The sequence below is a fragment of the Chaetodon trifascialis genome, chromosome 9 (genome assembly GCF_039877785.1).
Source record: "Chaetodon trifascialis isolate fChaTrf1 chromosome 9, fChaTrf1.hap1, whole genome shotgun sequence".
Taxonomy (NCBI): domain Eukaryota; kingdom Metazoa; phylum Chordata; class Actinopteri; order Chaetodontiformes; family Chaetodontidae; genus Chaetodon; species Chaetodon trifascialis.
This window is the reverse complement of record NC_092064.1, coordinates 17,569,912-17,594,189: the sequence shown is the minus strand read 5'-3', so window position 1 is coordinate 17,594,189 and position 24,278 is coordinate 17,569,912. Positions and strand designations below refer to the sequence as shown.

The following is a 24,278-nucleotide window of genomic DNA, read 5'->3' as shown; positions in this document are numbered from 1 at the left end:
TTTGATTTCACATCAATATTGTATGTTGTCTAAATGAGCTCCCTCCATCTCGGTTTCTACCCTTCAGGCAGCATCTCATCACAAAGATAAGCCTCTCCCCCTCCCCCCAGCACTGAGGGACCTCCCCCCTCCGCCTCCTCCAGACCGCCCCCACCCAGCCGGGACAGCCCCCGATGGGCGGCTGCAGAGGCGGCCATTACCCTGCACTCCTGGGGAGCCACCTCGAGATAAGCTCCCCCCTACACCCCCAAACCGGCCCCTGACTGACTGGAACTCCCGGCCTGTTCCTAAGGCACCCACCTCCTCCTCGTCCTCCTCCTCATCTTCCTCATCCACCCAAGTATCCAGTCTGGGAGGGGACATCCGAGCAGGTGTCAGGGAGCTCTCCAACCGGCACTCCCTCCCGTTGGCGCTGCCCTCTGCACTGGACACGCGCTCGGACTCACAGAAGAACAACAGCTCCCTCAGTCTGGACCACCAGCTGGTCAGAGAAGCCATAAAACACCACACACTTCACGACCATTTGGCTTGATGTGTATTCCTTGGCTGCAGTTACAAGCACACAGCATTTTAGTAGTAACTGTTACTAAAGAGACAAATGTAGCACCAACATCTAAAAATCCATTATACTGTACAGTGTATGTGGGTTAGAACAAGTGTGGCTTTCAGCTCAGTCACACAGCCAATGTTTGATCATTTACAGCAGGGAAATGAAATTAAAGGTGTATTTATTACCTCTGTTAATATTTGAAGTTCACATGGGTTTGGCTCTACTGTGTCAATAGCAATTACATTTCTGTTCGGTGTTGAAAGAATGTTCCAGAGAATGTTCAATATTTTGGGAAATGTGAATATATGCTCTCTTGCAGAGTGTTAGAACATTGAATATAAAGCTGCAGCCTTTAGCTTAGCATAAAGACTGGAAACATAGGGATAGAGCTAGCTTGGCTCTGTCCAAATGTAACAGAATCCACCAATCAGCACCTGTAAAGCTCACTATCACATTATGTCTGGTTTGTTTAATCAGAAGTGAAGCATAAAAAGAAAAAGTGGAGAGGTATGTGCTGTGACGTCCTGTCTTGTTGTCACAGCAGGGTTGCAAGACATCCGGTTGAGACTTCAGGAATTCACTGCGCACAGCCAAAAAATAGTCCAGTGCATAACCCCTTATTAAACCAAAGCCAAATGTGATTAGTATTTGATCGTGAAAATACTTAAAAGTTTCTGAAATTTCACCTTCTGCTTCCTTTTTTGCAGAATTTTGCAGCAGTAACCAGTCAAGAATATGACAACCCCAAAGTCAAGCCCTCATCCTCAGCCAACGCCATCTATTCACTGGCAGTTAGGTGCGTTGTTCTGGTGCTGTAATGACATTAGAGGACTGGAGCATCTCACCTTTTAATGACTGGCATGATTTTTGCTCACTTGCAGATCCCAAAGGCCAAAACAAAAATTTCAGGAAGCTTGTGTCTTCTCATTCAGCCTTTCAGTGTTCATATTTCATGAATCCATTTTTACAGTTCTAGTGTAAATATTCTTTGGTTGTTGCCTCCCAGACCTTCAGCTCTGAGGCCGGTGTCAGGAGAGGAGGCACGTGACAGCGAGGAGGAGTCAGAGTACATGATCCCCTCCTCTCGCCCTGTCCTGCCCCCCATCACGGCACCACCTGTAGGGGAGACCCCACCTGTCTCGAGGCACCCTCAGCCTCTGTCGGCACTCCAGACGCAGACTCAAGCCTCCACACTCAACTCACGGTATTCAAAACACTCAGTGGATCCACTTTCAGCAGCACATCTCCATGAAATGGAGATTACAGTTTTATCATTGTTGTTTGTTGTTGTAGGCTCACACTGGCTGACTTAGAGGATGGACCGCAAATGTATGAAGCCATGTACAACATCCAGTCCAGGTCACAACAAGCCAGAGATTCAGGTATTTGACACACTGTTTTAAACCTGCATGACACCTTCATGCAGAGCTTTCTCTCCACCACCCTGCGATGATTTGTTTGTGTAATCTGCTATAAAATGAACCCCTCGTGGAGCAATAATCAGTCTAACTAGTGAATATTATTTTCACTCCAAAACGAGATCCCCACCACATTATCACATTATCTGTATAAATGGATAAAAGCAGACGTGCTGAATCTGTATTCAACTTTATGTAATTCTAATACACTTTTTTCAATCTTCCCCAGACTACTCAGAGCTGCCCCCTCTGGCGATGACCAATGGTCCCAGAGACCATGCAGCTGAGGACAGGGAAGAGGAGGAAAACGGCTACGACTTTCCCAAACCCTGGCTGCCAATGCCCCCCGCCCGACGGACCCTTTCAGAACTGGGTGGGTCCTCTTCCTCGTCTTCGTCGTCCTCATCATGCTCATCCTCCATGGCGGCGTTCAGCCGCCTTTCGCTAGATTCAGACGCTGGAGCTGCAGCACGTAAGTTTACTTGTTTAGCCAGTTTACTTTTAATACATAACTTCAAAAAACGTCGGATCCCAAGCAATGGATAACTTAATTGTGTAAAAATACCACCAAATTTATGGGGTAATTAGCAACAAGCCATGTTATGAAAGAGCTTCATCCAAGTGGCTTTCTTCATCTTTTGCTTCAACAAAATGTGAAAGATAAAGGATATCCGGCACTTAAGCTCCACGTCATAAAGAATTAAATAACAGTGAAACTACTGCACCTAAATGGCTAGAAACCATTAGAGTAAGTGGGAAATACTTTCTGTGGTTTGCGTGGACTGACCCTTTAAAACATGAGCTTCTATCAAGAGACTTTACACAAGTTGAAATTCGACATCAGTGGCGACGGTAACTGGAAAGTTTCATAAAATCACTTGGATGTAAAAATGTATAACAGAAGCCTCTTTGCTCTGGTCCTTCCTGGCCAAAAAGCAATTAAAAGTGCTGATGAATCAATATCTTGAAGTAATCCAAAAGTCCTGTGACCCGGAGGGCAGCCTGAAAAGTCGACTCAGACGTTTTGCTGCTACCTGGTGTGAGGCCAGACATTACACAGATTTTCCAGAAGCTCTCTGAAGTTGATGTTAGCCTCCACTTTGGACTTTGATAGATCACCATGAATCAATTGCTTTTCATCATCTGCTCCAGTGTGTGCAATCACAGTTCAAAGAAGGTTAAAGACCAGTAATTATGCAGAGCTATTCTGTTACATCTGTGACCTTTATAGTAGAAAAACAGCAAGGGATGCCTCTGGGGTGTTGGACGTCCCCGATGGAGGAATGAACATATCATCACAATCTTATACGGGTGTCCACACAAAGACAAGGCTGTGTGGAGGTTTGACTGCAGCTAATGCAGCATTCGTGGCTTTAGCAGACCTGTCACCTTGTGTAGGAGAAGGTAGGGAGGTGCCAGAGGAACTGACCACAGACAGCTGGAGCAGAGCATCCTCTAGAGGATTTTGGTGGGACGAGCTCAATGAACGAGTGACAACGTACTGACCGGCGGTGCTAATAAGAAGCCTTTTGGTGCTTTTTAGTTTTTTGATTTTTATGAGGCAGCCGTTTATCTCTCAGAGTAATCTCTTTGTGTCTGCAGCGAGCTGACATTTACTACCTCTGATGATTGCCGGGTGTCTGAGTGGTCCACTAAAGACCAGAATCTTTGTATCTGAGGGCCAGTTAAGTGGCTCTCAGACACGCTGACAGGCTCTCCAATCATAATTAGAGTCTTTATGAGTGCTTTATTAAAAGTGGCTGCCTCGGAAAAGGTCATCCAGTTCATCATATATACAGGATGATAAAAAAACGCAGCTTACCTCGGACAGACACTCAATGTGCTGTCTGCTCCAAGTGCATAATTATAGTGATCAGCATCTTTTCCAGATTACATCTAAATTATTTCCAGTAAACCTAATTCTCGTTCACCTTAGCTGACACTGACCTTTAGGATCTTTGAAAGCAGTTTATTTTTTTTCAGATTGAACACAAACTTAAAAGCAGAGTGTTGCGGACCTTTTGGCTTTAAAGACACTTTCACTGTCCCCGTTTGTTCAGCCTTCTCAGAGCCGGTGGAAGCGCCAGAGAGACCTCCAAAGCCCCTGCCCAGGCGAATCAACTCGGAGCGTCGCCCCAGCCCCGTCCCGCCCGTCCCTGCTCCACTCAGCAGTGGGGCAACAGGAGGAGAAGCCAACCCTCAAATCAGTAGCGAGATCGAGCACCTCATGAGTCAGGGATACTCTTATCAGGACATCCAGAAAGCACTGATGATTGCACAGAACAATATCGAAATGGCCAAGAATATCCTACGCGAGTTTGTCTCCATTCCCTCCACCGCGCATGTTCTTACATAGCACACTCCTCGTGCCTCTCTCTCGTGTTTGCTCTCTCGCCCTAGCTTGGCCCAGCCTGGTTGGGTTTAGGTTGGCACAGCCCAGCCCAAAGCCCAAAGCCCATTGCCTGCAGCACTACCTCCGGTGCTGGCTGACGCCCCACACCCCTGTGGATTTTACTCCAGCGAGCTCGCAGCATCCCTGGGACTCCGCGCCCTGCACTCCATGCGCTTTCAACAGTGTCTGGTCTTCTTTGAACTGCTGCAGCAGGACACCTCCGCGGGACTGACTGAGCGCGCGCGGGAACAGTGACGGGACGCCACGAGACGCGAGACTTTCACAGTAATCCTGAGGAAGACAGAGTCTGACCTTTCATGTTGAAGCCTCTTGCTGAAAATGTAACCAACACCTCACAAATAAAACTAAAAATGTATGTCTATATGAAAATTTAATATATGAGTAAATATTAAATGTGTGTAATATATACAGTACGTGCTTATACAGTATGTAAAGATGATTTCAGCTTTGAGGGTCGCTGTTGGTACAAGCGATGTGGGTAGACAGGGACCAGATTAAAGGGGGTGTGGCCCTTTCTGGCAGACTGAGGGATGTGCAGAAACACATGCGAGGAAGAGGAAGCGTCGGGCGTCTTCCTCACCAAGATGTGTTGGTCAGCAGCAGCTTAGATGTGATGAATTCAGTCTGTTATGGCCTTCGATTAACAATGTTGCTTTGGTACTTTTTTTTTTTTTTTTTTAGAAAAACATGCTCGTTTTGTCGTGTTGTATTTTTCAAAGTAGCATGACGATGGTTTTAGGTCTGGACTGTTGTCTGGCAGTGTGTGTCTATATATATGTGTGTGTGTGTGTGTGTGTGTGTGTGTGTGTGTGTGTGTGTGTGTGTGTGTGTGTGTGTGTGTGTGTGTGTGTGTATGTGAGCATGCGTGCGTGTCTGCCAGACCCTTCTCCTCATGACCTGCTCTTAAATGAACCCCTGTTCCTGTACAACATGAATGTGGAATTCCAGTCAGTGAACTCAGACTCGTGCTCTGTAAACGTACTACTGCTCTAACTCATGTGGCAGGGCCTAGTGTAGCTGTAGAGCCTGGCAGTGAGATTATTAGAGGACGTGCTAATGTTGACGACCCTGCAGTATCAGACAGGCTAGTGTTGTGTGATCCGTGGTGGCTGAAACGTTTCTGTTCTGTCTTCGTCTAACGTCATTGGCTGCCTGGTTCGGATTCCTGTCTCCAGCGCAGTCCAGTGTTATGAAACAAAAAAAAAAGTCTTTGATTTACTTTGGTAATATATTATTGTAATATGATCATAAATATTGTTATTATAATTAATTCAGAAGTGCTTCACTGCTGCTACTGTTGTTAGTGCTAAACAATTACGCCTTAAATGTACATTTGTGAATATTGTGTTTAACCGTCATCCTGTTTCTTTAAAGTGACAGTATCACCCGTGTTCCTCCAGTCCGTAATGTAGCATACTTGAAAGTACAAGCGGCTTGTGAGCTCGCAGCCCCCTCGAGCTGTCGACTCTTCAGTGTTTTAAACCTTTTCTTTTTTATATATATATATTCTTTATGACTCTCTACAGGTAGACTCTGTATAGCACCAGTGATAAAGCAAACAAAATGCTTTTGGTATGGAAACCAGCCATTTTGTAATAGATTCAAGTTTCTTTTTAATTTCCTTCCTCCACGGGAGTTCACCCCACTGAAGAGGAGTGATTGCTGAGGCTTTTTTTTTTTTTTTTTTTCCTTAAAGTAGGCTCATGGGTTAGCCGGCCCACCCCCAAGTCTACATTAAAATCAGTATTTGGGCCAACTGTAAGAACTAACTCAGGAATTCTGTTTATCTAAACAAGTGGCGTTGACCCTGGCTGTCAAAAACCAGAGGGGGACTCCCTGACACAGACGACATACTCACCTGCCGTGCGTTCATCCAGGTGACATGTAGCCAAAAGTATCCGCGTAATGAAGTCACATAAGTAGCCTGTTACTTTTTTTTTTTGGTCACACTTGCACATGTTTCGTATTATTTCCGATGTTCGCAGGACTAAAGACAGCAGCTTCATTTCCAGGTACTATGAATGAATTAGAAAAACAAATGCAAGGAGCTTTTAGGTACATTGACTTGAACTTCTCCCAGCATATGAAGAAGAATGTTTTTTTTGTTTGTTTGTTTGTTTGTTTTTCAGGTTTAAATCATGTCAGTAGCTCATCAGCCCTAACGCTGTCTGTCGACTGGAAGCTATCTGCGCGCTGTCTGGCCATCCTCTACTTCTTTTTCTGTTCCTAGTTGCCTTGAGAAACTTCTTGAATGATGGGTAATGGACGGGGTGGTCCCCAATCCTCAATACTGTACCAATGTTTTGTCGATGCTTCGAGGACAGCATGCCATTGTATTATTTACCTTTTTCGTTTTTGTTTTCGCACAGTATACCAATTTGTGCTTTGATACTGTCACTCTAAAGAAATTGTATAAAGTTAGTGATATGAAAAGAAAAAAAATGGCTGTTTTATTTCATTTTGCATTCCTGTACATGTATTTTGTTCCAAAGGTTTTGTTTACTTGTGTGAATAATTCAGTGAGCAGTGCCATATGTTTAGAGACCCTCACCGTGTTTAGAATAAGGCCTTGTGTTTGAAGAGAGCTTGTAGGTATTGATCTGTACCTGCTCATCTCTGAAGGCAAGATTGTGCAGTATTGCTTGTATTAATATGTCCTCTCTGCCTTGTCGGCCGCATCAGGCCTCATCTATGAGTGCTGATCTGTGCAAGGTCTCACAATAAACCAGGTCCCAGATCAGTGCTCAGCCTCAGAGATGTCGGATGCTTACCAGCCCCCCAAACCCCCTGTTACCTTCACTCCCTGTGTTGGGGTACTTCAACTTTCTGCCAGAAGAGGGAGCCGTTGTTCCATGTAGCTGTGTCGCTTCTCGTCAGTGAAAAGGCATTCATTAACTTTTTGATGGTTTTTAAAGCTCATATCACTTTGGAAGTATGCACAGTGCTGTTAATAAAATGATAAGCAAAAGTCATCTCTCTTCTCTGCACACGGGCTCAGACATGTTTATGTTCAAGGTGCCAGTACTGACAAATCTCACATGCAGGCAGAGAGTTCAGAAGCAACATCTACAGATCTGTTAAGGTAAGATGTGTTCATCACAGTTAAAACCATTTTGAATATCTTAAAATCCGGATTCATAGCATAAAAAATTTAGGATTACTCGATCGTCTGATAGGCTTATTGAAAGGTGAATTCATTTATTCGTGACAGGTGTCCACACACATTTTTCAAATACTGAGCTTTGAAGTCCAGATACTAAACTGATGTGCTGTAAAACTGTGAAACTGAAAAACATTACGGCAGCTGTGCTGAGGTAGAGTTTGGATTGCAGAGGTTTCAATGGATCCACTGTGACGCTGACTCTTCACAGCAGACGTTTTGACTTGTCAAAGCAGGAAAAGCACATGTGGCTGATGTGGGACACTTCATCTGTGCCATCTGTGCTTTTCCTGCTTGGATAAGTCAAAACGTTGCCATGAAGAGAATCTATGGAAGTCGAGCAGGAGAGGAGAGGAACTGGATTATCAATGAGTGCAGAAGAAACAGGTTTTCAGGATGAACAAAGTGCGTTTGACAGCAGCAGGATGAGAACTTTACCAAGTGGTCAGATGCAGACAGGTTCAATACTTCAGTGCTATTTCTGCTTCTGCTTCTTAGCCAATAGGCTCAAAAGCTCACTAATGCATTTGGTGACTGCATTAAAAACCAAAATCTGATTTGACTGCCTGGCTAGTTGATCAAATCTGCATCATATCAGGTCCATTTATAAAACCCTTCTGTAACTTAATAAAGCCTTCTGTGTTCCAACCAACTCGAGATACGACATGTCATTTATGTCTGCAGGACAGATAATCATAAGAGCGCTTTAGTTGTCTGCATGTCACAATAACAGAACAAGTTACTCTTTATCCACAGGCCCATAATTTCCTCCAAGTGCACGAGGTAATTATTGGGTTTTTTTTGTTTGTTTTTTAAAATGCTTCATTTTCACACATTAGTTATTTAACATCAGAAACTTAATTCTTTATATTTTGACAAACATCACATTGATTAAGCTCACAATGATTGGAATTAGTTAACTGGATGTGGACTAAATGAACAGTTTGTTTATACAGTAGCTCTAACTGTAAGTCCACAGATAATAAAATGTCATAGTTTTGTTAAACACCGGATGTTTAATTTAGACAGTCCTCCTCATTTAACAGTCAATCTTTATTTGGTATAATTTTCAAAAACTACAAACAATGAATTTGTTGGTAAATTGGTTTGAATGGCATCAATGACATTGATTTTACATTTTACAACTCCAAGGCATTAAAAGGCATTTTACAGATTTCAAACATCCAAAACCATTTAACAGTGGTAGTTCTTCCAAACAGCAGAAAACAACAGACTGACGGAGGGCAGGACGGTAAGTATGGACGACATCTACACAGAACTGAGCACAGAGCGTCGTGATTGTCTACAACTTTTAATTTGCATATGTGGAGACACAGTCATTGCCCCTCCTCAGTAGTCATATACTGTAGTTACCGTGTCATTAGTGGTCATGTCTGAGGGCAATTCTGCGTCTCTGGGGATCCAAGATCCATTCAATACATGAATTAATGAATTCGATCAACAGAAATGTGTTTTACTTCTGAAGAGGGCAACTTCATGCCATGAACCATACTTACCATGGACCAATAATCTGTTCTACCCTCATCCTTCCTCCTAAAAAACAAATAAAAACAACTACAGAACTATCATTCAAACAGTCACATTAGAGAAAACAGCTGTTTCACATTGGAGAAACACAACTGCATGAAGAAGAACCACAAAGAAATCAGTGCACTGAACATTAAATATAAACAGCAAACAACAGAAAATGTTGGGTTTGCTTATATTTCTGTAGGCTTTGATTGGATTCCTAAGGCATCTGTAACCTTCTGACTTGACTGTTGGCAATGCTTAAACTCACACACGCAAAATATCAAAGCAAAGAGAACTACAAATATGAACTCCTCTGTGTCGAACGCTGAGCGGATTATTCACCCGCCTGGCAAAAATATCTTCTTCGTTATGCACAAACTGCGGCGTGTAAGGACGAGAGTGTTAGCGGTACAGAAGAAAAGGCTGTGAGTGGTGTGTGACTACGTGACCTACGAGTTTGTTTGTTTGAGCTAACGTTTTTTGGTGAAGCTGTAACTGGCTGTGGGGGGAAGCATCGCTGCGTCCACAAAAAATTCAGTGTACAGACAGAAAACATTAAAAAAAAAAAAAAAAAAGATGTCTACCTAAACTACCTCATCTCCCGAACAAAGTAAAACATGATCTGGTCATTTGTTTTTATTTTTTTAGTTGTTTTTTTGGGGTTTTTTTTGGTATTTTTTTAATGGTGTTATTTTAAATAAAAGAAATATATACATAGATTATAATATGTACACTTGATAAAGAGCTAATTCAGGCTGCTCTTCAGTGATTGCTTTGCCTGAGGTGATGCGTAGTCGGGTATAAAAACAGTTCCTGGTCAACGTTGTGCTCTAATTATTGTTCTACGGACAATCAGCAGTATACAACGCTCATAGTAATGAGAACTAGAGGCTAAGCACAGTCCTTAGTTTGTAGGTGGAAGATTTCTAAGCAGAGTTTTGTCACGGAGCGCTCAGATCATTTCCTATTAAAGCTCAAGTTGAAGTCCCACAGAAATGCTCTGGGACGTATGGGGCAGTAAGCAAAAGCTGCAGCGAGGGAGAATTTGAGTCTTGGTCGTCCATCATGACGTTAACTGACAGGCAGCTGAGCTTTTCCATGACGCAGCTCTGGGATAAGGACCTGTGGTGGAAGCTTGAAGGCATCGGCGGGTCTGAGCCTGAGAGGGAAGAACGGGAGCAGCTGTTGGTGCGTCTGCAGTGACCTCCTCACTTCTGCACGTCCAGGTACTCACTGCTCTTTACTCCAGAGGACAAACACACATTAAAGCACAAGCAAAGAAGGGGGGATAAATATGTTAATGGTGTCATCAGACCAGCAGAAAAACAGCATCCTCGTTCAGCAGATATCTACCTGGTCGCTGGGAGGTTGCTTTTCTCCGTTGACCCCGAGGAGCACGGCCTCCTCTGTGTTGTCGCTCTTCATCTCCACCACAATGTTGTCTTTGTTGGACTTTTCTTTGGTGCTGCGAGAGCAAACCTTGAAGTCAGACACGTACACACTGCAATAGACTGTTCCTCTATTCATCCATAACGATTAGTTGATTGTTTTGATTGACTCTTTGCCATTTGGAAGAAGTGGGAACAAGCTGTAAACACGCTGACATATATGCCTAATCACCATTTAAGTTGATAATTTCTTCAATAACAGTTGCATATTTACACATCCAGCAGTTACACAGCAACATGATCATTCTTTTGGAGTTGTGTTTGTGTCCATCTGACGAATCCAAGTCCAATTCACTCTCTGATTAGCTCTGTTTTTGGTCTCCACCGACTCCTGAGGGAAATATTTGGCTCTTTACCTGCTAAACGCTCCACTTAGCTTCACTAGCTAAAGGCTAACTGTGTCTGTCTGCTGCTTGCTGCTGAGCAGGTGGTGGACGATGAACAAACGATAAGCTACAATATGCTGTGATGGTAATGCAGAGTTGTTGGTAATGATATGTGGGTTCACCACTCCGAGCAGCTCCAGCATGCCTATAATGTTGCTTGTAAATGTATTCAATTATTTCATTCTAAAATCATTTACTTACTTACTTTTTAAGCAGTTTTTCTATTTTATTCAATAGTTGATTTAAAGCCTTTTGGGGTCCTGGTATCATCTAAGTAGACTTTGTTGAAACCCACAAAACCTAAATGTTGTCTGCCATCAGTCTAACATCTTTGTTGGCACCTAACATTCACATGGGCGCAGAGGCGGATCTGGAGACATCTAAAATGTAGCATGCATGGTGGTAAACAGCCTGTGACGATGACCATGCATCTCTTTAGCTGTGAACTCGATAAGAGGAAAATTATAGCATTAACTTTATTGTGTAAAATCTTTGTTGAAAGAAAGCATGAATAGACTTCCTCCAGATCTGATGGTCATTATGTGGGACAATTTGTCTTATTCTGTCTTATTTTGTTTCCAAAGGCTAGTTTAAGCTTGTTTCGTTTCTCAGACAATTTTTGATATTCACTAAAGGGGTAAACACACACATCCCATCTTTACATCCAACCTCACGTGGCTCTCTTTGCACTCACAGGTCTTGCTTGCCGGATCGGCCACAGATCTTGCCCTTTTTGTAGAGGAAGTACAGCACACTCCCCAAGATGGCCAGCAGCAGGATGCAGATGATGATGACTGCAATGATAACACCGCTGCCCTCTGGTGGAGAAGAAGCACAAGGACAACCACAGGTTTACTCCATGTAGATGAGATGACAGTGTGAAGCATGTGAGTCTACAGGATGACACCAGGCAGGCGGTGCAGCATTCCACACTGTGTAGGTGCAGTAGATATAGCATTTAACAGTGCGTCTAAAGAGAGTGCAGTTCTAGCATCATTCAGGTGGACTAAACCTGGCAACCTAAAGAAAGGAAGGTGTCATTCAGGAGTGTTGGAGGAAAGGTGCACTCATACAACACCACGATAACATGCACAGGAAAAGGTGAAGATGAACAGCTCAGTGACGGTTTGATGTTTGGGGGGGTGTGATGAATGCTGGGAGTCGAGAGAGGGAGGTGCTGTGGAGGAGAGGTGGATGGAAGCTTTGAGGAAGAGCAGTGAGGAGTGAGAGTCTTCAGCAGCGTAACATACAAACCTTTCTTGCTTTTCTCTGGTTGTTTAGCTGTTTCATCTTTGACTGAGAAAAACCACATGAGCACAATTATCAGTGGGTGGCTGGATGTATTAATTAACTCACATGAACAGGCCTGACACACACACACACACATACATACACACACACACACACACACACACACACACACACACACACATACACACACACGCCACACAGGCCTGAACTGAATACAACAAATGTTTAATTTGAGAGGATGTTATCTGTGATTGGAAGCTAAACTTCTGGCCTAATAGGCCAACTGTGGTCAGTAGCACAACAGTCATCTCCCCAAGCGGCCCTGTTTAATCTCATTTAACCAGAGCTTTTCCAGAAACGACGACCCAGAACAGTTTTCCTCTGAGGGGCTGGATATTTCCTGGCATGACGTACAAGAGAGACGGGAGGCGGAGAGAGAGAAAACACAAGGCAGGGCCCGTAATGGGAGTCAGGAGACTTGCTCTGAGTGCATTTAAAGCATCAGCTGCTTTCTAGAGTCACACTCAAGCATGTGTGTGTTTGTGGTTGTGTACTGTGTGTGCATCTGCACGCCATAACACTAACAGGAATGCAATCCTCATAACACTGCAGAAGGTGAACCATGTCAATCATTTTCATAAGATTTCACTGACTGTTGTTCTGGGAATGTTTTCACATTATTTGTAAAACTCATTAAAAGACCACATAAAAGCAAATAAAGTTTAATTCCATAATAACAAGCAGAAACTACGAGCTGTGCCAACAAATTAGTCAATGAGACACCTTGTAGCGATATCAGACCGCAATAATATTGACTATTTGAAACAATAAATACCTTGTAGAAACCACAATTTTACGTAATCAGCACGATCACAAACCAACACTTCTGTAATGACCTTTCAGTCATGCCAGCGTGGTGATTACTGCAGCCTTCAGGTGCTTTCTCGTTTTCAAGCTCTCATTCTTTATGTCTGACTCAGAAAAATGGCACAGCCAGGCCCTGAATGAATGGAAGCCTGTAAACCACCTAATACTGAGGAGCAGGCAGATAAAAACCTTTCACTCTCAGTCAGGTCCTGTTCGTGGGATTTCCTTTGATAAAGTCAACTTTTTCAGCCGATTTGACTCGAGTTGTGCTTGCTAGGCAGTGCAGAGTGACTGTGGTCTTACCTGTGGTAGAGGAAATGGTAGTGCTAGTTGTAGTCGTGGTGGTGGCTGGTGTGGTGTGTGTAACTGAAAACAGTTAGAGGCACAGAAGGGAGGACACTCTGTTAACACACTGGGGGAGGAGGGGAGCACATTTAACAGCCGCACAGCGTCGCAGCGTCTCGTCAGAAACAACAACAACACTGACTGAAATGTCCAGAGTCACAGGCAGCACGTTACAGCACATGGCCGAGCTCGAGGCCTTCAGACAAAGTAGAAATAAACAACGAAGTGACAGACGTGAAGGGCTGGAACAGAAGGAAGGGGGGAGCGAGGAGGACAACAAATAGAGACGCACACGCATATAAACACAGAGAGCAGAGACAGGAAACCCAGGCAGCTGGAGGAACTCACTGGCTTTGATGTTGAAGGTCACCGCGTCAGAGCCGTACTTGTTGGAGGCATTGCACAAAGCAGTGATGTCAGAGGTGACCTTGATACTGACCACACTCTGAACGCCGTCTTCAGTCTCTTCTTGGGATGCTGTCTTGAGGACCTGCCACAAAAACACACAGATAAAAATGCAGAGTGAAGCTGGTGCAGCACAGGTGCACAGGTCAGGCTTGAAGAGTTGAATGCAGCTGTGAAAGACGCAGAAGAGAGAGCCTACAGCTATACTCATGAGTCTGTAAGACTATGTGAGCTAAAGGCTAATGCTAATTGCTAAAGTATTGCTTCCTCATGGAAGTCATGAATGTAAAATATTTTGTGCCAATCCATCCAGTAGATGAAGATAACCGAGACTTCGGTCGTGCTATTAGTCAATAAGAAACATCCTCTTGGTACCATGAATATCTGTACAAATGTTTACAGAATCCATCCGATCGCTGTTAAGCTATTTCAGTCTGAACCAAAGTGGTGGCCAACCGGCCGACCAACATTTTCATCCACCAATTCCAAAAGATCTCTACCTTGAATTAATTTCCCTGTTAGGTGAATTACTAAAAGGCATAAACAAGTCTAATCAAATGATCGTTTGAACCCTGCTTTTCCGTACATTGGACTTAAACTTCCCTTTAAGCGGCTTTTAAGTTAAATAAAACTTCTTTCTGTCCTGTGACACTGTGGATCAGACACTGTAAACCTCTGCAGGGTTTGAAAGAGTTTGTCATGATTGACCTGAGTTGAATTCTTCAGGATTAAACAGATTAGGGTCTAATCTAGCTGGAACACGTTTGGAAAAACTGTGCACTTCTGTTACAGCTGTAGCTAATGTGACGCTTCCCTCTGTGGTACCTTTCCATCAGAGGTGATCCAGGTGATGCTGGGAGCAGGGAAACCTCTGGCATGGCAGCTCAGGTCGACTGTCTTCTCAAAAACCAGGTCCATCTCCGTGTAGTCCTGCTCCATGATCTCTGGAGGGCCTGCAGAGAGGAGAAATAATAATCATGAAAACCACAACTATTATGACCAATAATAGCACCTGCTGTTGACACACAAACATGCTTTCCTTAAAACTAAAACTTGAAAATGCAACTGAAACTCCCAAAACTACACATAAAGCGTACATTTACCCACATTAAACCACTACATTCTGCATTATACACTACGCAATGTAACACTGTAATATTCAGTATACAGCCTCTGTGATCAGATTTACCCTGGACATGAACAAGAAGTGTCCCGCTGGTTTCCATTTCCTCGATCTCAGGAACAGTCACCACACACATATACATCCCTGCCGTGTCAAACGTAGCATTCTGCAGGATCAAACTGTGGCCCCTTGACACCTCCTGTCCATCCTACACACACCAGGACACCAAAAGATCAGATCAGACGGCTGCTCAACAAAGTTGTGCCAAGAAATTTCAAACAATCCCTTAACAGATTTAAGTCCCATTTTAAGTGAAAACCTGAGCTTTCACCAACGTTTTCAGCTGATGATAACACTTTTTCTACATGCTCAGCAACTACCAACAACACAGGACATACTGCAGCTGTGTCCAAACAATCAACAGCACTTTGGAAATAAGAGAGAGCAGCGTGTTCACTGAAGCGGGAAAGTGAAATCATCATAATTTTATATGGCGTAATAACAGAGTTTGAGTATTGCTTCATGCAATCAAAAAAATAGAGCAGCGGTTTGTCTCTGGGTGGAGCAGAAGAAAAGATTAGGAGAAAGAGCACGAGTTCGTTCATTCATTTAATCTATAATGCAGACATGAAAGCAGACAGAAGCGGTGCCAGCCTGACTGGATCAGCAGTCAGCCTTCATGTTCCCAGGAGGGGCCACTACATTGTGCAATTTACTCCATAATGATGCGTTATAGCTTTCTAACTTTTTGAGACAAATCATTGCTGTTCAGTAGCTGTGCTGTGCTGTAGGTGTGGACGTGACCTTAAACCAGGCTGTGTCCATCTGCAGAGAAGAGAGGGCGTTGCAGGTGGCTTGCAGCTTCTGTCCTTGGTCCACCTCAATAGTGTCTTGAGGCATCACCACAGCAGGATCGAGATCTGCACGCAGAGCAGGGAGAGGGGATTCAAACTGTCCAGCTGCTAACAGGCGCACATTCTCACAGTCAGAAATCATATCGGTGCAGATTCCTTACAGTTGACAAACACAGAGGTGTCTCCTGAGATCTCATCAAAGGTGTCCGTGTCCATAGAGATGCACTCATAGACTCCGCTGTCTAGACGGGTCACGTTATTCAGCACCAGCACATCGTTGTCCCAAGTCTGACCACTCTACAAAAAGCCAAAGTAATGTGATCACCACATAAATATTTAATTTTAACTCACAATGGGTGAGAAGTCCTTAAAAACTTTAACAAAGGAGGCCTAAACTACACATTTGATGCATGAATATCAAGCACAAAGGAGTTTCTCTTACCTTGGTATGCTTGATTGTAATAATTGAGGATGGAGTATTCCCATTGCCTTGGCAGTGAAGCTCGATCGAGTCTCCTTCCTTGATTTTGCCCTTCGGTGACTCCACCCAAATACTTACAGCTGTGGAGGGGTCTGAAACAGAGAGAGGGATTCACTGGCGGCACAGAGTCCTGACCTCGACTCCACCCAACACCGTGGGGAGGAAATGGAAAGCCGACTGCAGGCCAGACCTGAGTGATCAGATCACAATGCGTCATGGCGGTCGTTTCTACCTCCACTCAGACTATGTGTGAAACTCACAATACACAGTGATGTTAATACGGTTGGTCTCGGTCATCCTGGTTCCTCCAGGAACAAAGTAGGTGACCTCGCAGTAGAACTGATCATCTTTGTCCTCCTTCATCACCTTCATGCTCAGCTCACTCCTAACTGAGAACAGACCACTGGATTCGGTGGTGATGCTGGGCATTATTTTCACCACTGGAAGACACCAAACAGACGCACACAAGACATTAAACCACAATAAGAACAAATTAAAATGGTGCAGAAGTGCACCGCAGATGTCGATCCGTCTCACCATCCTGAACAGTGCGTAGAGGCGTCATGTTTCTGTACCAAGTGATGTTTGGCTTGGGGAAGCCATTTTTAACCTCACATGTCCCAATCTGTAGGGGAGGAGAAAGAACCATATTGAGAGAAATAAAGTGCAGCCTGAGAGTCATTTCATCACTTTTATACTCCGACGTTCATGATTCAAAGCTTCTTTACCTTGGCGAGGCCCTCCTCATTGACTGAGATCCCCGTTTGCACGCTCTCAATAGAAGGGAGGTTTGGCGTTTCTGCATAGGAATTAAAAACCGAATCATGAACCAGAAAAGGCAAAGTGTTCTGACAGCTGCTGATTGAGAACAGTCTGAGGCAGTTTCAATGTCTTAGCATGTTGCATGAGCAAAATGTTTGGCTTAAGAGGAGCTGAAGTGTTAAAAAACGCTGAGCTGCAAGAGAAGTTCAACTTTCATTAAATCCTGCTGATACTCTTAGTTCATTTTTTGAATGTTTCAAACTAAACTTCGAGACATATCGCATGCATTGCTCTGTCATTGGGAATGTAATATGTGAAAGCAGTTGAAGCATTGGTTTAGTGTAAGCAGGAAAAGCACTAGAGTTCGAGTGGTTCTGCTGCTTTGAAGGCCACAAACAGCAAGTCGCATTGCTCAAAATGTGACATTGTGTGATGGAGGACAGGTTTGTGAACACTGTGATGTATAAATTACAGTAAAAATAAAGTGTGGAATCTGCAGGAGTAACAAGAGTTTGAAGATGCTTTTCTGAGAAAAGTCAAGCTGAAGCTGACAAATCTGAAAATGTCTCAATATGACAAAGTCCAAAGGGTGGAGACTGATTCAAAGTCAAAATCAAGTTCCATGCCATCTCAGAGTGAATCTTACCAAACACCTTGAGCTTGGTCCGTCCCTCCCCAGCTTCCCCTGTCACACTTCTGATCAGACAGATAAATTCCAGTTCGTCTTCCAGCTGCACATTGCTGATAGTCAGCACCACGTCTCCAGTGGCTCCGGTGCCATTCACGCTGATGCGGTCAGTGAACGGTGTGCCTCGGTCTACAATCTTCGTGGTGATGTCCTGGTAGTAGATTCTCTGCTTCTCACCTCCCCGGGTCATCTAAAGGTTAGAGTACACACACATGAAACACCAGCTGCATACACACGGCATACCTCTCTGTGCATGTGTGCGTCAGAAACTCACGTAGAACCACTGTATGATCATCGCACCGATGCCCTCAGACGATTTGAACATGCAGGCGATCTGAGCCGTTTCTCCCCTGAACACCTCCACTCTGTCCTCCATGTTCACCTCCACATCAGCCCACGCTGAAAAAGAGAAAGGTCCCACATAGTTCAGTCATTTATCAGTATCGGCCTCATGTATTTGTACTAGTTCAACTTTCTTGATTTTCAGCTGCAATCACCGTCAGTCATTCCTTTGTGAAAAATCTATGAAAATGTTACAGAATGTAAAAATGTATCCGTAATGTATCAAAGCACCCCCGTCACTGATCTTTTGAGGCCAATACACTGATATGGATATTTAAGAGTCCCAAAAAAGTCTCATAACGATGTAGCTGATACTAATTAGTGAACACTGACAAATACCATAAATAGTTCTGATAAGGATTCCTTAAAGTGCACTCTAGTGGACAAACTATGTCACTACAGCATGCCCCAAGTTACACGTCAACAAGACCTCAACTACCTCAAATTTTTCTGTGCTGACATTTCTTCTCATTTATCAACCAAAATGCATGCCAATACCAATATATCTGTGTATTACAATATGAGCCATAAAGCCATGAAGCCTCATTCCACAGACCCAGAAGTGGATGAAATGTTTAACAACTGTGATTACTACCATCCTCAAAAGAACCTGAAGAAGCACAGCACTTCTGCATCCACACCCTGTTGACTCAAACTCAAAGGAGGCATGGAGGCAAAAAAAAAAAAGAGAGAGAAGAAAGTCATGGTGGGTCAAAGGGATGAGAGAGATGCTATGACAGGAATGAAGAGCCCACACATGTCCACATTAATGTGCTGCATTCCACCATGTCACCCTCTCACAGGAAGAAAGGCTCAATTTACAGGCAGCATAGTAGCTCCACTGTTCCTTCATGGTCTGTCTCTGAAGAACGAGTGGTTTTCCCCCTTCCAGGGTCTCTCGCTGTGGTGCATCCTACTAGGAGGGACTCCCAGTTACGCTTTACATCAGCGATTCAGTAGATGCATGAGATGCCAAGAGGAGCTGTAGCCTGGAGGTAACGAAGCTGCCAGGTTTGATTTAGCCTTTCCTGAGCGTCTGTTCACTGTGTTGGTGAATGCAGCTTTTCTTGTGACAGAGAAAGAAGCGACGGCAGGAAATGTCTGAGCTGATGACAAGTGTTGCGCAGAAGAATGTAAATGTGCTTCATCTGTCCTGCATTGACCTTTTTTAGTCATTCATTTGAGCCTCAAGAAGCACAGCAGACAATACACAATAGAACACACAGTGAGCCATTTGGTCTTGTGCTCCATAAACATGCATGCACCAGAAAAGAGTTAATGCATTCATTTTTGGCCTTTTTCCAGGGCTTTCTAATGCACCTCATGCTCTTCTTTAGCACATCGAGTGCGTTTAGTTGTGATGGAGTCAAGTCAGTCGTAATCATGTGACCTGAGCCACGATGGCAGTTATCATGTGACTAAAGTTCTATACTTGGGCCAGTGAATCAGCTGAAGAAGACTGTGAGCTCTGAAAATGTTCTTCCTCTTACACACAAAATGTTTAACTAAGCAGAGATGCACTCATTTGTTATGGTGTGAGCAGGAGCTTACGGTGGCTAATGTTAGCAAACTTTAGGCTGTGTAATGTACCGTATGCCCTTCCTCTACCTGCACTCCTGTTACTCTGTGTTCTAGCATTTACTATTATCAAATGACTGTAAATTGTGGCCACAGTGGCTGCTGTTTTTTTCTTTTTGTCAGAGCCATTTTTTCAAGTCAGACAGCAGAAGATCAGTGGCTCAGTCCTCTGACCTGAAAAATGAATCTGCTAAGGATCCAGCCACGAGTTTGGAGCACAAACCAACCATTTCCTTGAAACGAGTGGAGTTCTATAAAAAGGTTAATTGTTTTACATTTCATCTGTTTAAAAACGGGGAATTGTTAAATAAATCTTTCAGATGGAAAAGTCTGACAGAATCAGGGCAGCATTAAACAGTATCTGGACTCCGAATACACTTCATCCAGGGAAAATGATCAGATGTGCAGCCCTGCAGTTAAGTGAATTACCATCACACCAGAGCTGCTTGCTGATGAGCTTATTACACACACACACACACACACACACACACACACACACACACACACACACACACACACACACACACACACACACACACACACACACACACACACACACACACACACACACATACCTGCTTCACTCCTGGTGTTTCCTTCCATCATCATCTGCATGCGTTACCAATATTTACTTTCTTAGTAAACTTCCCTTCTCTTCCTCACCTCTTCCTCCCTCTGCCCACCTCTCAAACTCCTTGATATTCTCCCCCCTTCTCTCTCCCACCTGTCTCTCCCTCTGCTGCGTGTTGCTGTTTATGGCTAATGGAGCTGGACGGATGCTTTCCTGTTAAAGAAATCCAATTAGACTCTCCAACATAGACATTTCCTGGCCATTAGCGATGGAAGGACAGCGCTGACTCACTCGCAGCCTCCCATCCCCCACCTGAGGACCTAACCACAGTAAGAGGAGAGATTCATGAAGGGATGAATATTGTGATTCTTGGTGGCATCAAACTGAATGCTTCGCAAAGTCTTTCCCATCCTGTCTGACAGCTGGAGTCTGTTTGCTCGTGGGGGTATCAGTCGAATCTCATTAGTAATTTGACCAGTTTTCATCTCCACAGCGCATCAGTCAGAGGGGCTGGTGCTCCAAGGCCTCAGATCGATCCTCTCTGATGATGAGAGAGCAGATATTGGAGTCTGTGCACGTTGGATAATAGTCCTAAATCAGGATGACAGAATCAAGCTGAGCATCCCCTCTGATAGCAGCACAATGGGAAAGCTGGGCCGCTCCAACTTTATGAGCTCCCCTCAGCAAACAATATATTTTCCCCTGAAGAGTGTGTGTCTTTGACCCCGAGATAACAACTCTAAGTGCTGAGTGTGTGATTTCCACAAGAAAGGGGAATTTGCTCTGTCCACTTAGTAAATATCCTCTCTGACTCTGACCCTGAATTCAGAACATAATGGAAAATGCAAAACTGTGGAAACCTGCGAAGTGGCGTCAACCTTTTTGAAAACAAAACCTATTTTTTAGACTGAGTCACACTACTCAAATCAACAGAACTTTACCGTAATGATCAAAATACCAAATATGTTGCAACTATAAGAATAGACGATGACTGGTTTCCCTTAGCGATTCATTTGTCAACTACTTTTTCATTTAATCGATTAATCTTGCTCTATAAAATGCCAGAAAATAGCAACAACAGTCCAAAAAAAGCAACAAATTGAGAACATTAAAGGAGCTTTAATAAGTGAAGTTGGATGGATTTTGTTGCCTTAAGACAGAGCCAGGCTAGCTGTTACCGCTGTGCTTCCAGACTTTATGCTAAGCTAAGCTAGTAGCCTGCTAGCTGTACATGATTCATACTGTATTTCCCTTACAGACATGAGAGTGGTGTCAATGTTTTCATCTAACTCCAGCCAAGAAAATTAACAAGTATATCTGTTGAACTCTTCCTTTCAACAAGTTTGAATGTTTCAGGCAGTCAAAGCATTAAAAATCTCAGTAAAGTGGTGGAAGCAGATGAAGAATAAACGGTGGATGTGACTTTGGCATACCGTGTGAAAAATATTTTCTTCAAAGACAGACGAAAACCATACAGCAAAGTTCAAATGAAGGCTCAATTGAACAAGAATGCATTCAAAGGATTCCCACACCACAGAAAGAGGAAAGCCCCCTCACAAGAATAGCACTGTTTATATTCCCGCAGATACACAGAGGACATGTCAGAGAAACATCGCAGTTAAAAGGGATGTTTGGCTTTGATTTATGACACCAACTGAGTCTGGGTCACACACATACACACACACAAGCACATGCACGTCTCAATTAGTGTCAGCGCTGATAATCAAAGCGTCTAAGAGCCCCTGTCGAGGCTACAGGTGATCTCTCAACAGGAATAAACGTCTCGGTTCAGCTGTTCTCCCCCAAAACACAGCTCATCCCACTGCATTTAAAGGCAGTGCAAAATGAGGCGCTCTTAAAGATAAGAGGAAATAAGCCCCACAAAACGCCCCTTATAAAGGAGAGCAGAGGCAGAGAGGATAAGATTATCTCCAGGGGGAAGTCATATCAAACACATTGTTATGTCTACAATGAAGTCAGAGCCTTTTGTCAGGATACACAATCAGTAGAGAGCCATGATAACAAAGCTTCCTGCCAGGCACTGAGCTTCTGTGGCTGCTTATCCACACTGACAACATCTCTTCATTTAGACCTCTTACTACAGACACACAACTACTGCCAGGTGATCTGCACACACCTGTAAAACAGACACTTGACAGTCCTCCCTCCGACAGGCACAGCAGAGATGAGATACGACATGTGGTCGTTCAAAGGCTGGAATCCGGGCTGACTGTCTATCCATGAAGGTTTAGTTGACGGGCTGCAGTCGACCTGCCTCCCCCTGTCTGCTCTGGCAGCTGGCCCAGACCACAGATGGTCAACAGCGAGGGAGAGGAGAGGACGTCCACCTTCAGCACGTTAACTGACATTCAAAGCAGATTACCGGCCTGGACTCTTTTTGACATTAATCTAACTGGGTGGCAGATTGGTGACTGAAGAATGTGCTCCCACAATGCTTCCCCTCTCTTTCTTACTTTGTTCTCTTTATCTATCCCATATGGAGGTGTTTTTATACTACAGTCAACTGAAACTCCATGAATACACTGTTTGACTAATTATGTGACTTTTAAAACCAATTGGCTGCACCAGTTTTTGATTTAGTTTGATTCAATGGTGTAAAACCATAAAACATGGAGCAGCCAAACACTTTATAGAGCTAATGTATGAGCTGTAGATGAATGAACACTGCACTGACGAGTGGATGCTCTCTGCCTTCTCCTGTGTCAAAATGCAATGAAAACTCAAAAACATTTAGAACAAAATGCCTAAAACTATTACATTCTGTCTCTTAATGCTCTAAGGGAGTTAGAAAAGCCAAAAATTGGCATAAAATCACTAAGATTTTGTCATCACTGTTTGTTTTGCCAATTGTGTCTTTGCAGGAAACAGAGCGCAGGACTGTGACATCAGAGACGGGGGATTAGGCAGCAGACGCGCATCCTGTTTTTTTCCTATCCTTAACCAAGTGCTAAACATAAACATGAAATAACTGCTATCACGCCTCAATCACTGAGGCAGATAGTGCAGTGCTAGAGGACATATTGTAGGAAAACAAACATATGTCGTCAGTAGATATTTTGCTGGTACGCTTAGAGTCAACATTTAGTGACAGGGCAGATAAGTCAGTTCACAAAGTTTCCTCTCTGTGTACTCGTGCTCTCTGAAAGCATTGTGATTCTTTCTATTTGCTGCTCCAAATTAGTTTAGAAATGTATTTTTAAAAAGACGAGGCTGCAACAAGGAGGAAAGCTTAAAGCAGGTCAAGAGACTGTAAAGTTCAATACACTACAAAATGTGAAAAAGACTGACAGAATCAACAAGATACTGAGTGGGTGGTGCAGCAGGAGAGGAACTTGAAGAGCACAAACATTTTGACCTGAAGGTGGGTGATAGGAAAGCTCACAGAGTGTGTAAAATAATGACATTTCACCCACTGCTCACCATGAATATACTGAATAAATATCAGGACAAGCTGTTGATTATATTAGGTTTGTTCTTGTGTAAAAGTGGAAAATGTAGTCAGATGGTGGTGCCGGAGGAAAGGTCAGGAGGTCGCAGCCACGGTGAATATCCATAACAAACATCAGGTCAAGCTGACTACTAGCTGTCCAGACATGGTTCATATGGATGGACAGACTGACACTGATTTGCTCAGGCCCGGCTGCCTGTGGAGAGAAAAATCTCAAGAAAGCACTTTTTCAAATCTGTGAAACAAAAAAAAAAAAAATCAGATCAAAGCAGCAGGAGCAGCGACTGACAGGATGACCGCTGAGGTCAGGGAAAACGCGCGCGCGCGCACACACACACACACACACACACACACACACACACACACACACACACACACACACACACACACACACACACACACACACACACACACACACAACCTGAGACCTTTCAGCCTGTCTGTCTGGGAGTTGTAAAGTGGGCCCATCAGATGTGCAACAGAAGCTGCTACACGCACACACACGCACGCACACACACGTCTCTAAGCTGCATTTGACTACTGACCTGAACATGAGACTCGGCTTCAGCACTAAACACGTTATTACATGGTTTGAAAATGTCTCAGGGCTCAACTCACACATGACGCACATCCT

The 24,278-nt window shown here is 43.8% G+C and overlaps 2 protein-coding genes across 7 annotated transcripts in view; one reads left to right on the top strand and one right to left on the bottom strand.

Annotated features, from left to right (window-relative positions):
• Window positions 1-7,352, top strand: part of cbl (Cbl proto-oncogene, E3 ubiquitin protein ligase) — a 37,893-nt gene extending 30,541 nt beyond the window's left edge. The window contains exons 11-16 of the mRNA XM_070970330.1: window positions 68-484; window positions 1,258-1,346; window positions 1,557-1,754; window positions 1,844-1,932; window positions 2,198-2,440; window positions 4,029-7,352. Coding sequence (XP_070826431.1) covers window positions 68-484; window positions 1,258-1,346; window positions 1,557-1,754; window positions 1,844-1,932; window positions 2,198-2,440; window positions 4,029-4,324 — 1,332 coding nt within the window. The 3' untranslated portion in view covers window positions 4,325-7,352. The remainder of the gene's footprint in view (window positions 1-67; window positions 485-1,257; window positions 1,347-1,556; window positions 1,755-1,843; window positions 1,933-2,197; window positions 2,441-4,028) is intronic.
• A 1,223-nt stretch (window positions 7,353-8,575) lies between these two features.
• mcamb (melanoma cell adhesion molecule b) overlaps window positions 8,576-24,278 on the bottom strand; it is a 35,431-nt gene continuing 19,728 nt past the window's right edge. The window contains exons 2-17 of one of the 6 annotated variants that reach the window (XM_070971130.1): window positions 17,959-18,083; window positions 17,643-17,874; window positions 16,963-17,033; window positions 16,772-16,859; window positions 16,495-16,674; window positions 16,196-16,326; window positions 15,915-16,050; window positions 15,704-15,819; window positions 14,966-15,107; window positions 14,602-14,729; window positions 13,720-13,861; window positions 13,330-13,392; window positions 12,163-12,204; window positions 11,603-11,726; window positions 10,428-10,539; window positions 8,576-10,317 (exon numbers count right to left, since the gene is read on the bottom strand). In XM_070971130.1, coding sequence (XP_070827231.1) covers window positions 10,315-10,317; window positions 10,428-10,539; window positions 11,603-11,726; window positions 12,163-12,204; window positions 13,330-13,392; window positions 13,720-13,861; window positions 14,602-14,729; window positions 14,966-15,107; window positions 15,704-15,819; window positions 15,915-16,050; window positions 16,196-16,326; window positions 16,495-16,674; window positions 16,772-16,859; window positions 16,963-17,033; window positions 17,643-17,874; window positions 17,959-18,083 — 1,835 coding nt within the window. In that variant the 3' untranslated portion in view covers window positions 8,576-10,314. The remainder of the gene's footprint in view (window positions 10,318-10,427; window positions 10,540-11,602; window positions 11,727-12,162; window positions 12,205-13,329; window positions 13,393-13,719; window positions 13,862-14,601; window positions 14,730-14,965; window positions 15,108-15,703; window positions 15,820-15,914; window positions 16,051-16,195; window positions 16,327-16,494; window positions 16,675-16,771; window positions 16,860-16,962; window positions 17,034-17,642; window positions 17,875-17,958; window positions 18,084-24,278) is intronic. The other 5 variants (XM_070971129.1, XM_070971132.1, XM_070971131.1 and 2 more) reach the window with 5 other exon arrangements.